At 50.0% G+C, this 12,276-nt stretch overlaps 5 protein-coding genes across 5 annotated transcripts; 4 read left to right on the top strand and 1 right to left on the bottom strand.

The window, feature by feature from the left end:
• Positions 1-276: 276 nt before the first annotated feature.
• Positions 277-1,146, top strand: M436DRAFT_19484 (uncharacterized protein; the record flags this gene model as incomplete). The annotated part of the gene is made up of 3 exons (XM_013572905.1): positions 277-924; positions 980-1,009; positions 1,063-1,146. Coding segments are annotated over 3 exons (762 nt in total), but the record flags the coding sequence as incomplete, so codon positions are not given.
• Positions 1,147-2,877: 1,731 nt separating this feature from the next.
• M436DRAFT_43379 (uncharacterized protein) lies at positions 2,878-3,899 on the bottom strand (the record flags this gene model as incomplete). Its single annotated transcript, XM_013572932.1, has 3 exons — positions 2,878-3,598; positions 3,650-3,725; positions 3,782-3,899. The coding sequence occupies 3 exons, from the start codon at positions 3,897-3,899 to the stop codon at positions 2,878-2,880; spliced, it is 915 nt and encodes a 304-aa protein (XP_013428386.1).
• A 759-nt stretch (positions 3,900-4,658) lies between these two features.
• Positions 4,659-6,130, top strand: M436DRAFT_71672 (alpha/beta-hydrolase; the record flags this gene model as incomplete). The annotated part of the gene is made up of 6 exons (XM_013573228.1): positions 4,659-4,876; positions 4,925-5,083; positions 5,118-5,355; positions 5,490-5,635; positions 5,688-5,808; positions 5,861-6,130. 6 exons carry the CDS (start codon positions 4,659-4,661, stop codon positions 6,128-6,130), a joined length of 1,152 nt encoding a protein of 383 aa, XP_013428682.1.
• A 743-nt stretch (positions 6,131-6,873) lies between these two features.
• M436DRAFT_80652 (FAD/NAD(P)-binding domain-containing protein) lies at positions 6,874-8,645 on the top strand (the record flags this gene model as incomplete). The annotated part of the gene is made up of 2 exons (XM_013573302.1): positions 6,874-6,910; positions 6,967-8,645. 2 exons carry the CDS (start codon positions 6,874-6,876, stop codon positions 8,643-8,645), a joined length of 1,716 nt encoding a protein of 571 aa, XP_013428756.1.
• Positions 8,646-9,264: 619 nt separating this feature from the next.
• Positions 9,265-10,942, top strand: M436DRAFT_62619 (serine/threonine kinase 16; the record flags this gene model as incomplete). The annotated part of the gene is made up of 3 exons (XM_013573166.1): positions 9,265-9,420; positions 9,473-9,938; positions 9,990-10,942. The coding sequence occupies 3 exons, from the start codon at positions 9,265-9,267 to the stop codon at positions 10,940-10,942; spliced, it is 1,575 nt and encodes a 524-aa protein (XP_013428620.1).
• Between the last annotated feature and the right edge of the window lie 1,334 nt (positions 10,943-12,276).

The raw sequence follows: 12,276 nt of genomic DNA, 5'->3' as shown, positions 1-12,276 counted from the left end.
AAGCGAACTCCCAAGTCTATCCAGCCCTGCCATGTCTCAGTAGATGGTATGGACAGCATATGTAAACAATGGTATAAGTATGCTGAGCAAATTATCTCTTTTGCAATATCATCAGCAGCATCTCATCTCTTCCTTACAACTCCTTCGATCACTCCAGTACCAGTCTCTCTCTTTCCAACCACATCCATACCTTTTCTGAACGACTCCGACCACTTTTTCTCCTTGCTATACTAGCTACTCTTTACACTCCTTCCAAAACTTTCCTCTGCATCAATCATGCGTCGCGGTATTGCAGCTTTGGCCGTCTGTGCCTCCGTTGTGAGCGCTCAGAGCACCACTTCCATCGATATCGATGCCATCTCCGTCGCTGTCCCTACAACAGTCTTCAATCTTCCTGTTGTCTACATCACCGCTGAGGATGCTCCGACCATCACTGCCACCACTCTGGCTACCACTGCCATTCCATCTTCCGATCCCTCGGCCACCAATGTCTTTGACTCTCCTGCAGATGTCACCGCAGCTCTGTCTTCCGCTTCTGTGATCGCAGCTGCCACTTCGAGCGTTGCTGTCGATAAGCGTGCTGCCACCACTTGTGTTCCTCAGCCCGCTGGCATCAACTATGCTGTTCAGCCTGACACTGCTGCTGGCTGGGTTGCCGACCTCAACCTGCCTGCTAGTGCATCCGCTGCCAACAAGGCTGTGCCTACTGGCTACGTCTCCAGTTTCGTCGCTCTGAACGCGTCCAACTCGGCTGACAATTACATGGGATTCTCTCTTATGACAGCCTACGATGTTCCTGGATGTGCAGCCAAGTGCAATGCTATCTCTGGATGCAACAGCTTCAATATCTACTTCGAGAGAGATCCTAGCGTCAATCCCGACGATTCTTCATGCTCTGATCCTCCGACGACCGTACAGGTCAAGGTAACTTTCTCCCCTTGCTTCCCCATTTCTGAGCCGATTGCTAATTCTTCAAAAGTGCGTTTTCTGGGGTGGCGCCGTGACCAATGTGAGCTTTTTTGACTCAACGTTCAAGTTGCAGGACCAACTAACGTGAAACAGGATAACGCAAACAACTATGGCCAATGGAGAAACCAATTCCAAGTTCTCATTGCCGGCAGCAACGGATATATCAACTCTGCCTACGCCGCCGCGCTAGCATCTGGCAAGGTTCCTAACAACAACATCGCTCCTACCTCCCAGGAGTCGAGCTCTCAAAGCACCTACGATATTTACTCTGGCTATGATTCCAACGTCGGTGCCTACTCTAACGCCCAGGCTTCCAAGTCCTACAAGGACTGCGAGACCGCCTGCGATGCTGACACCTCTTGCAACGCCTTCACTTACGTTGGCGGCAATGCTGGTGTTGGAAGCGGAACCTGCTGGCTCAAGCAGAAACTCGGCAAGCCCACATCTGCTGGAAGCAACGTCGTTACTGGAGCCAAGACCGGTAAAATCAACGTCTTGACCGTCATCTCTGCCTTCTACGCCGACATGGACGTCACCAGCCAGGTGAAGAACTTCAAGTCCGGCAACAACATTGTCATCGATACTGCCAACCTTTACATCACTTTCGGAAACGACCCCTGGCCCAATGTCCCCAAGACTCTGACCGTTCTCCTCACCAACGGCACTGCCACCCGTGTATTCGTTGCCCCTGAAGGATCTGGCAAGTACACTCTTGCTCCCTCGGGCACCGGCTCAGCACCCAACGTTGTTGACACCTTCCTTGCCCCCAACACTGCGACCACCGCCGTCTTCTCTACCGTGTGGGGTTTGAGCCAGATCAGCATTCAGAGCGTCTACAACACCTTCAACTCGTTGATCGCCTCCAAGAACACCTTCACCGGCAGCAACTCCCTGTTTGGAACAGACACCTGGCCCGGTGTTCAGAAGACCGGAGTTGTTTGGTACACCTCTGGCGGTGCCATTGTTGCCAAAGCTATCAGAGAGTACCAGTCCTACCACTTCTAAATGGTTTCTCATGTTGAGATTTGATGTACATATTTGGAGGTGATTTCTTTACTCTGTCTTGCTTTTGGTCTCTTGACTTTTATACCCAGGCGAAAAGGAGAAAAAACAGGTTTTTGGTTCTCAAGTTTTTGGCAAGAGTGCTTTTGGAGTTGGGGGCTGTCTAGTTTTCATGTTTCTGTCCACAGTTTGTACATATCCTATATAGTCTCACTTGTATATATCTCCTTCGAGACAAGCCTGCTTCTTCCGTTTTCTTTACTACCACAAGCGCATCTGCCCCAATAGCCCTTGCCGCAGGCCACTCATATTCTGGCGGATCTAGCAAACGCGACTCCGCAACCAGGTACCAAACAACCTCTCCACATCCTGACAGCGGGAGAAAGTGTGAGCAAATACAGTCGATCGGCTTGGGGTAGGCTTCCACCTCGTGGCGTTCCAGGGCATCAAATTCTTCCGCCAAGCGAAAGAACTCTACACCGAGTGAAGTGTTCTGGACATCAGATAGGGGAACGTTGAGGTAGAATTGGCTGTTGCTGCGTATGAGATCTATGCGATAATGACTGGAACCCAGGGCACTTCCGCGAACATAGTAAGGGCCTTGCATATTTGTGGCCATTGAGATGACAGAGGCTGTGTTTTGTGCTTGAGATGTAGCAGATGGATGTCCTGGTGTAGAAACATGCCGAACTCTTATATGGCTGCCTGGGTAAGCCGGGCACCAACGGTTCCGCAGGATGATAGCGGGGTAGTGTCCGGATAGCGAGTCTTCTCTCCAGGATCTTGTGTCGGTCATAGGTCTTTTGGAGAAACCAAGACCTGATTTGGGACTCTGCAAAAATGGAAGAACAAGAACCAACGAAGTAGATGAGCTCTGACCCTGCGGATGTGACTTCATCGTGATTATCAAATATCGACCAGCCAGGCTTGCTTCTCAGATACACTTGAGTCGGATCCCAGGATCTTTCTCATGGCCTGGAGTTCAGACATACTAAGACCAACACTGAGCAGGTATTGCTCTATTCCACCGTGCTTAGTTTGTATATGTTGCTCCAGGGAGTTGACAAAGGGCAGAAAGGGCTCCGCGAAATCTTCGGGGGCGCCTTGTTCTCTATTGACTCGAATCCGCTCCTCTTTGAGGCTCGCCAAGTCTTCATAGGTCTGCATGTAATCCCGATGGATGCTCTGAGTATCTGCGTGGAGGAGTAAGAGGACCAGATCAACTATCAGTGATACGAGATCACTCCCGTATCTGTTCATGATCAAGACAGGATACGATGATGGTTTGGCTAGGACGCTGAAGATAGCTTTGATCTGTGGGAACGAATGGTCGATGAAGGCTTCTGGTATAGTCATACGATCCTGGAACATCTGCGAGCTCACGGTCTTTCGCCATTGTTGAAAACCGCTGGCTGGTGATACAGCGGTATGGATGATGGCCTTGGTTCTCTCCCAGTAGCCCAGTTGACTGAACACGAAGTGGCCGTATTGCGGACCGGCGAGACCTATATAATGTAGTCGAAGGCCTAGTATACTCGTGGAAGCTACGTGGTCTGGGTACTGTTGTGTGTAGTCCGAATCATATTTGCCTGGCAATCGCAATGTAGAGATGAGTGGCCAATGTTGCCTACACAGTGTCAGCGCACGACAAGGGAGGATTATCCAGGATCTGTCTCACATGCCACGCAAATCGATCACTGAACGTATCCGATATTTCTCCCGAAGTGTGTCAAGATCATCCCGACTCGCATCGTCTGTGTGGCATAATTCAGTTTTGACTCTTGATCCACGAATTCACAGAGAGTCTCACCAATGTGCGCGCTCCGAAACAAAAGGCCTGGTTTGATGTTCTTGACATATCTCGATACATCACGGAAGTTCACAACAGTCGTTAAAGAGGGTGTTTTTTCGGCCTGTCGTTGATCCATATCGAAGGCTGCTTCATGAGCCGAATCCAAATGGCAGCAACCACGTCCTTATAAGCCTGTAATAGGTCACAATCCTTCCGCAGACCATCGTTGATCAACAGTGGTCAGTGATTGAAGGATCGAGCAAGTTCGAGTCAGAGCAAGTCGGATGACGTGCCGATGGGAATAGCGCGGGAACAACGGCAGGAACGCTGCCAAGACTGGGAGTTTCTGCCGAGTCATCGATGCGCGCGTGTTGACCAATGTCGTTCTTCCTCCTCTGATTATTCTCTTGCAAGCTTTCAGCAATCTGCAGAGACAAAGATGTTGATCACTATGACTTGCAACCTGTATAAGCGCTACCAAAGACAATCCTCCAACGACAAGTAGAGTGTTCCGCTCAACAAGCAGGATTCGAGCTCAGACCACTCTTCCAGACGAGTTCGAAGTGACGTTGATGTCGTCGAAGGGCGAAACATGCCACGGGCTACTGGGAAACATCAAGCGAAGCCCAGTAGGATGCTGTTATGGTAATCAGAAAGGAGCGTGGAGCATCGATTTCTCAAAAGCTACATTGCAAGCGAGATCATGAGATGAATGGCAAACGCGCAAATAGTAGAAGGTGGGCCCATGGTCGTGCTTATGTATGACTGCAGCTCTTGAGCTACACACAGCTATGTCAGCGAGCGGGGTCGAACATCTATATGTGAAAGGCAGCACGTCAATTCTGCTTCTCCCAACCTACAACCAACGAGGCTCTGAATATTGACGAGTATCATCATGTCGCAACAATTCATTGGCAATGACAATGCCCGAATTACACCCTTCAATGTGCATATCTCTGACGAAAGTCTTGACCAGCTTGACCAACTCTTGAGCATTACTCCAATCGCCGAACCCACCTACGAAAACACCCTGCTTGATGGAGACCGAAGATTTGGTATGCGGCGTGACTGGTTGACGAAGGCTGTAGAAGAGTGGAAGACAACGTTCGACTGGTAGGTCACCATCAAACCAGGTCTCCGCCTTTGCTCACGTGCTTCAAGGCGGAAGCACGAAAAGTATATCAACACTTTCGATCACTTTCACATGAACATCAACGACGAGCTGGGCGACTTCCATATCCACTTCGTAGCTATGGTCTCCAAAAGACGAGATGCTGTGCCCTTACTGTTACTTCACGGCTGGCCAGGCAGCTTCTTGGAGTTTCTGCCCATGATGGACAAGTTGCGAAAGAAGTATGACAGATGACCTGCCATACCATCTTGTTGTTCCATCACTCCCAGGCTATGCATTCTCTAGCCGCCCACCTCTCGAAAAAGACTTTGGGATCGGGGACGTCGCGAGACTCATGAATATGTTGATGCTCAATCTAGGATACGAAGCTGGGTACATGGTGCAAGGTGGCGATGTCGGCAGCAAAGTCGCCAGGGTTATAGCTGCAAAGCATGATGAATGCAAAGGCAAGGATTTCTCCGTCTTCTACTCCAAGCCATACTGACTCCCGACAGCAATTCATGGTGAGTGTAATGAACAGCAACCCAAAAGCTGTTTTTACTGACAGATTGAGTCAACTTCTGCATCATGGAAGATGAACCTGAGCACCTTGAGCACGATATAACGGTTGCCGAGCATAAAGGTCTTGTCAGAGCGCGCGAATTCATGCAGACTGGCAGCTCCTATGCAATCCAACACGCAACGAAGCCTGCCACCATAGGTCTCGTGCTATCTACCAACCCCATTGCTTTGCTAGCATGGTAAGTGCTGATGTAAAACTCTTGCATGCGGATGATGCCAACTCGCAGACAGGATCGGCGAGAAATTCCTCGCCTGGACCGAGGAAGATCCACCCGTCTCACTGATCTTGGAATCTGTCAGCTTGTACTGGTTCACGGAATGTGCAGCTACGAGTCTTTGGCCTTACCGTATCGTAGGTGTCTTCCCGCAACTTCTGCCATTTCATGCTCACAGTCTTCTGTCAGTTTTACACTCCAGGTGTTGACGGCAATCCGCATAACATGTCTGAATACACGATTCCCGCCGACAAGCCTTTTGGATACTCTTACTATCCATATGAGCTGTACCCAGTCCCCAAGGCATGGGCTGCCAAGACTGGCAACCTGACCTTCTTCCGTGCTCATGACAATGGAGGACATTTTGCGGCTATCGAGCAGACAGAGGCCTTCTTGAAGGATCTCGAGGAGTTCGTGCAGGAGAGCCGTGCAGCAGCAGGTTTTGCTGGATCTGTTTGAGCCTGATTCGACTGAGTGTCGTCAGAAGATAAGAATCAAACAACATGTTTGCATGCGTACGACAAGAGCAAAACATGGGTATCTCTCGATTTTGCGCAACAGGAACACAAAAAGAACAATATCAAGCACTGTGAGTTGGATTCGAACCAACGGCCTCCCGATCCATGAGAGAGTGTATTAGGATCTTAGGTGAACGAGCGACTTTAGAGAACGTAGGTTACGGGATCGGGTGTGCTGACCACTGCACCACCACGGCTTTTTGCTTATGGGAGCTGAAACTACTTATGATATAAAGGTTGTTGTCCAGTGGGCAATTACGACCAAGTTACGGCCGCTTGAGAGAGTTCCTTTGGGTAGGCGTCGATGACAGTAACTTTAGCCGGGCTTGGCGCGTCGAGCGACGATTGGTCGGTTCGAAACACCCTCGACCAAAACCGCATCGTCTGTACACATTACCAGGATAGATACCTATCGACGTATTTGGCCTGGATCTACTCACTCGTTTATACCGAGGAATCTTTCCTGCTTTTGTCCGACCATGAATGTTCAATACCATATTGGTGTCGTGTCCCGAGCAAGCACGGGACATGCGTATCATGCAAGTCAATATATTGCTGGGATCAACGCATAAATCCTTCCGATTCCCATCGAACCGTGTCAAGTTCTGTTTGTTGTCATCTTCATTTTTTCCTTGCTTTCCATCTCTACCCTTCGAACATCTTGCGTACAGAATTGTAATTACGATGCAGCAAGTGTACGATCTGGTCGTTATCGGAGCAGGTCAGTACAGAAATGGCCAAGGCGATAGCGAGATAAAGCAGACTGATCGACATCAGGCTGGTACGGACTTGCTGTCGCCGCGACATATTTGCAAATCCATCCTGACGCCAACATTCTGGTTCTGGAAGCCCAGTCTACCATCGGCGGAGTATGGAGTCAAGAGCGCCAATACCCAAATTTAAAGTCCAATAATATGCTCGGTACATATGAGTACCCAGACTTCCCCATGCACGCGAGTATCTATGGTGTGGAGCCTGGTCAACACATTCCTGGGCACGTCATTCATCGATACCTGACCGATTATGCGAAGAAAACTGGAATCTTTTCTCGTACCAGATTCGATACGAAGGTTCTTGAGGTCTCCAAAGCATTCGATGGTGAAGGCTGGGCATTGAAGACAGACAGTGGCGACTTGGCCACATTGTCTACCAGAAAGCTCGTCGTAGCCACTGGTCTAACCTCAACCCCCTTCATACCCAGCTTCACCGGAGCAGACACCTTCGCGGAATCCGGCTTGCTCATCCACTCCCGCGACTTCAACAAACATACTGACCGCCTCTTCAACAAGACCTCTTCAGTAACAGTCCTTGGGGGCTCAAAATCAGCCTGGGATGTCGCATATGCATGCGCAATCCGCGATGTACCTGTTAACCTCGTTATTCGCTCCTCAGGCCAGGGACCAACATGGATGGCACCACCTTACGTGACGCCCGTGAAAGCGTGGCTAGAGAGACTGGTTCACAGACGCTTTCTCACATGGCTATCTCCCTGTATATGGGGCGATGAAGATGGCTATAAAAGTGTGAGAAGATTCTTGCATGGCACATGGCTAGGAAGGAAAATTGTAGATGCATTTTGGTGGGTGCTGTCTACTGATGCCAACGCACTGATCGGGTATGAAAAGCATCCTGAGACGCAAAAATTGAAGCCTAGACATTCGGCTTTCTGGACCGGAAGTGGGCTCGGTATCTTGAATTTCGATGGCGATTTTCTGCGTCTGGTGAGGGAAGGGAAAGTCAAAGTTCACATCGCTGATGTGACAGAACTGGGAGATGGCATTGTGTCGCTCAGTGACGGTACACAGTTGATCACTGATGCGGTCGTGTGCGCAACAGGCTGGAAAGCACGACCACCACTGAAGTTCCTCCCCGAAGGTTTGGATGCTGAACTTGGTCTTCCTAGCAGCGCAGCCCGTGTATCCTCTTCGGAAGCCAACTTCGAATCAGCAGATGCTAAGATTCTCTCGCGTTTTCCCCGACTGCAGGAACAGCCCAAAACACCTATCCCTGGAGGCGATACCGCCGCTGATGGAACTGATCAGCCTTTCACTCTGTACCGCTTCATAGTGCCACCATCGACTGTACTTTCAGACCCATCCATCGCCTTTGCAGGCATGATAACGACAATCTCGACTCCTCTCTGCGCAAGCCTGCAAGCTTTGTGGATTACAGCCTATCTTACCACTTCTCTGTCACGTACAGCCTTATCAACCGCACAGGCCGAGGAACAAGCAGTTCTACTCGCAAGATTCGGTCGTTGGAGATATCCTTGTGGGTACGGGGATAGATTCCCGGACTTTGTGTTTGATGCTGTGCCGTATCTAGATATGCTGCTGAAAGACTTGGGGTTGGAACACAGGAGAAAATGGAGCTGGTTGAAGGAGATTTTCCAAGCTTATGGGCCGGAGGACTATCAAGGTGTTGTTGAAGAGTGGATGGAGAGAAATGGGTCATGATCAATTGTCATGAGGTACAGGCTGATCGTATACGCAACAACGAGTTTCGCGTAGTCCAACATAGCCTCCTCCGCAGGCTTTGATGGACAATGTTCGGTCAATGGCTTCAAGCATGCACTTTCGGAAAGACTTATCCGCACTGTGAGATAGAGCAATATCCAGCTACTACTGATACTTTCCCCTCATCGATCATTACCAACAGGTTCTCACGACAATCATGATCCACCTAGATAAACGACTATGCAATCGTCCTTTACGGTCACATCTCAATACTATACTGAATCGCATGAGCCAAATCCCTCGACACGGCAACGCACCAGCTAATTTCATCATCCCACGCATTGGTGACTGAATGTCATTGACTGGCGCCGCTTTGGTCAGTCTTCTTTGTTACATCATCAGATGACAGAGGGGTTACATTCCAAGCGTAGTCCGTATAGAAGTGGCTTTGTTCGCCCCACGTGGCCATGCGCTCATCTGGTAGCATACTTTTGGCCTCGTTGCTAAGCATACCTCCTCAACCCCTTGCTTCATCGCTTGTTGTGCTCATCCAGCACTTTCGACAACCACAGTTGACTGCATCATTTTCAACGAGTAACACTTCCATGTCGATACCATCATGCCTCTAGGGATCCTCGAGCCCAGAGCGAAAAAAGTACCAGGAACAGCGAATGTATTGGACCAAGAATGGAAACGAGACCCCACGTTGAAGCGAGACAAGACTGGCAACATCATCCTTGTACCGCAACCAAGTGAAGATCCAAATGATCCTCTGGTATGCTCATCAAATATACCACTACCGAAGCAGAGCTGATGCGGAGTCGCAGAACTGGCCGCTATGGCAAAGGGATCTGATACTATTGCTTCTTTGTGTCGTCGCCGCTATTGCAACAACGGCATCACCGTTAGTCGCCGCAAACTCTGTTGTCCTGGCCGTGGTCTTCAAAGTCAAGTTTCAGGAAGCTGCACTACTGACCGCATATCATCTCTGCGGTGTTGGTGTTGCTAGCTGGCTCTTCGTTCCGCTGGCTAGGGTATGGGGTAAACGACATGTCTTCCTCGTCGGCGCTCTACTCATGACCGCTGCATCGGCGTGGGGTGGCTCGACGCAAAGGACTTTGAACTACAAAAGCCTCATCTGGGCAAGGATCTTTCAAGAAATCGCACTCGCGCCTTTTGAGTCTCTGGTGAATGATGTTGTCGGCGATCTGTACTTCGTGCACGAACGAGGCTTCCGCATGGCATTTACCAATGTCTGTTTATTCGGAGCTGCCTTTCTGACTCCAGTCTGTGGTACGAACCTTGTATCCTGTTTCCCTGAATGTGTACTTACTAGAACAACAGTCGGGTTCATAACATCCAGCAACTCTCTAGGCTGGCAATGGTCCTTCTACTTCCTCTCCATCTTCATGGGCGCCGGCTTTGTCCTCCTCTTCCTCTGTTTCCCAGAAACCGCGTACCAACGACCCCGCTACCTCCAACTCGACATCAACGTCGGCCCAGTCCCCTTCCACGATCCCACCCCTGCACCGCCCAAACACTCTTTCCTCCACCGCCTCGCCCCTTTCAGCGGCCGCAAAACAGACGAAAGCTTTTTGAAACTGCTGTTTCGACCTTTTCCACTGTTCTTGCAGCCAGCAGTGGCTTGGGGATGTCTAATGCAAGGCGTGATTATCGGCTGGACCGTCATCGTAGGCGTAATCCTCGCATTGATATTCCTAGGTCCACCTCTCTTCTTCACCGAAGAGCAAGCAGGAAATATGTACACGGCAGCTTTCATCGGCTCGATGATCGGTCTGGTTCTCGCAGGCGTGTACACCGAACTCGTTACTCGATTCCTGATTCTGCGCAATGGAGGCCAATACGAGCCGGAATTCCGCATTGCACTTGTGATTCCCACATTGCTGTTTTCTGGCATCGGACTGTATGGTTTTGGTATCGCGGCGTCAGATATTGAAAAATATGGCTGGCTGGTCATTGAAGTCTTTCTCGCCTGCATAACCATTTCGATGGTCATGGGTGCCACGGCATCAGCTCAGTATCTGCTCGACGCCCATCGCGATATCGCCATCGAGACATTTACCTGTCTGATCATATTCAAGAATCTTTTTTCATTCGTGTTGGCTTATTATGCCTATCAGTGGGTTTTGGAGAGAGGGTTCCAGAGAATGTTTGTGATTTTTGGGAGTATTGAGGTGGGTATTTGTTTGCTTGGTATTCCTATGTATGTGCTTGGAAAGAGGAACAGGGAGTTTTTCTACAGGCATGATATACTCAAATTGGCGAGATTGAGGTAGGAAATGGTATAACTCAATCTCTTCTCTTTGCAACAAGTACTCTCTCAAATCTTTAAACCTGGCATTCTTGTGTGAACCATGCATTCTACATCATGCTACATCATTCTCCTTCTTATCTCAATAGCCAATGATGAGTTCACCGCATCAGCCAATCCAAAATCTCTTCGTTACCCGATCTTTTCGCATCCTCAATCGCCACCTCAACACTCGCACCTCTGCTCAAAAGCAACCTGACAACTTCCTCATGACCCTCGGCCACGGCCTGATAAAGCGCACCATGACTACCCCCCTCACAAGCAGGAGGTTGACACGAATGATCAACATTGGCGCCGTGATCGAGTAATACAGTCGCCATTGCAACATCGCCTCTGAAAGCAGCAGTGTGTATTGGCATACCTCTGGCTGTGTCGATGTTAGGATTGGCACCATGATCGAGGAGGTATGTGACGATGGATATATATCCCTTATCCACTGCGCGGTCAAGTGCACAACCATCGGTGTGCGGGGCATCGATATCCGCCCCAAAGGATACAAGTGTGTGTACGAGAGACGCGTAGCCCATGGCACAGCAGAACTGGATTGGTGTAAGAGCGTATTGCTGATCCCCTGCATTGACATCGGCGCCCCGCTCCAGCAACAGACGTGCTATGTCTTCTCTGTTGACTTGGCAGGCATACCGTAGAGGAGTTGGCGAGAGTCCAGCTTCATCCAAGCCGTTGACATTAGCACCAGCATCGAGGAGTACTTCTACCGTTCGTTCAAAGCCTTTGCACACGGCAGCTTGTAAAGGTGTTAGGTGATTTGGTCTCTCGTTGCCATCTAGCAGAGCCCCTTTGCTGAGTAGCATGTTCACGATGTCTTCCTGGCCTGTTTCGACAGCATGGCCAAGCGCGGAGCCTTCGTTCCCGACTTTGTTGACGTCTGCGTTGTTGTCAAGAAGAAGTCGGACGGCAGCAATCTGCTTGAACTTGACAGCGGTGTGTAGTGGCGTCAAGCCATGCCCTTCATCATTGTTGATGTCGGCTCCGCGTGCAAGCAATACAAGTATCACATCTTCATGACCGCTACTCGCAGCTTCAGCTAGAGCAGTACCGTCAGGACCAGCGATGTCTGATGGTATCCCATACGCAAGCAGCCTCTTCACTACGTCGACGTGGCCTTTTTCAGCAGCAGTCCGTAGAGCTGTGCTGCCGTCGCTTGTGCAGTTCAACAACTGCTTGGACTCCAGCAGCAAATCCATCATATCTAGGTTTCCCAGAGCAGCAGCTATGCTGAGAGCATCACCTTCTGGACCTTGAGCGCTGATCGAAGCAGCATACCCGAGTAGTATCTGC

This window comes from Aureobasidium namibiae (genome assembly GCF_000721765.1).
Source record: "Aureobasidium namibiae CBS 147.97 unplaced genomic scaffold scaffold_6, whole genome shotgun sequence".
Taxonomy (NCBI): domain Eukaryota; kingdom Fungi; phylum Ascomycota; class Dothideomycetes; order Dothideales; family Saccotheciaceae; genus Aureobasidium; species Aureobasidium namibiae.
This window is presented reverse-complemented; position numbering and strand designations above follow the sequence as displayed.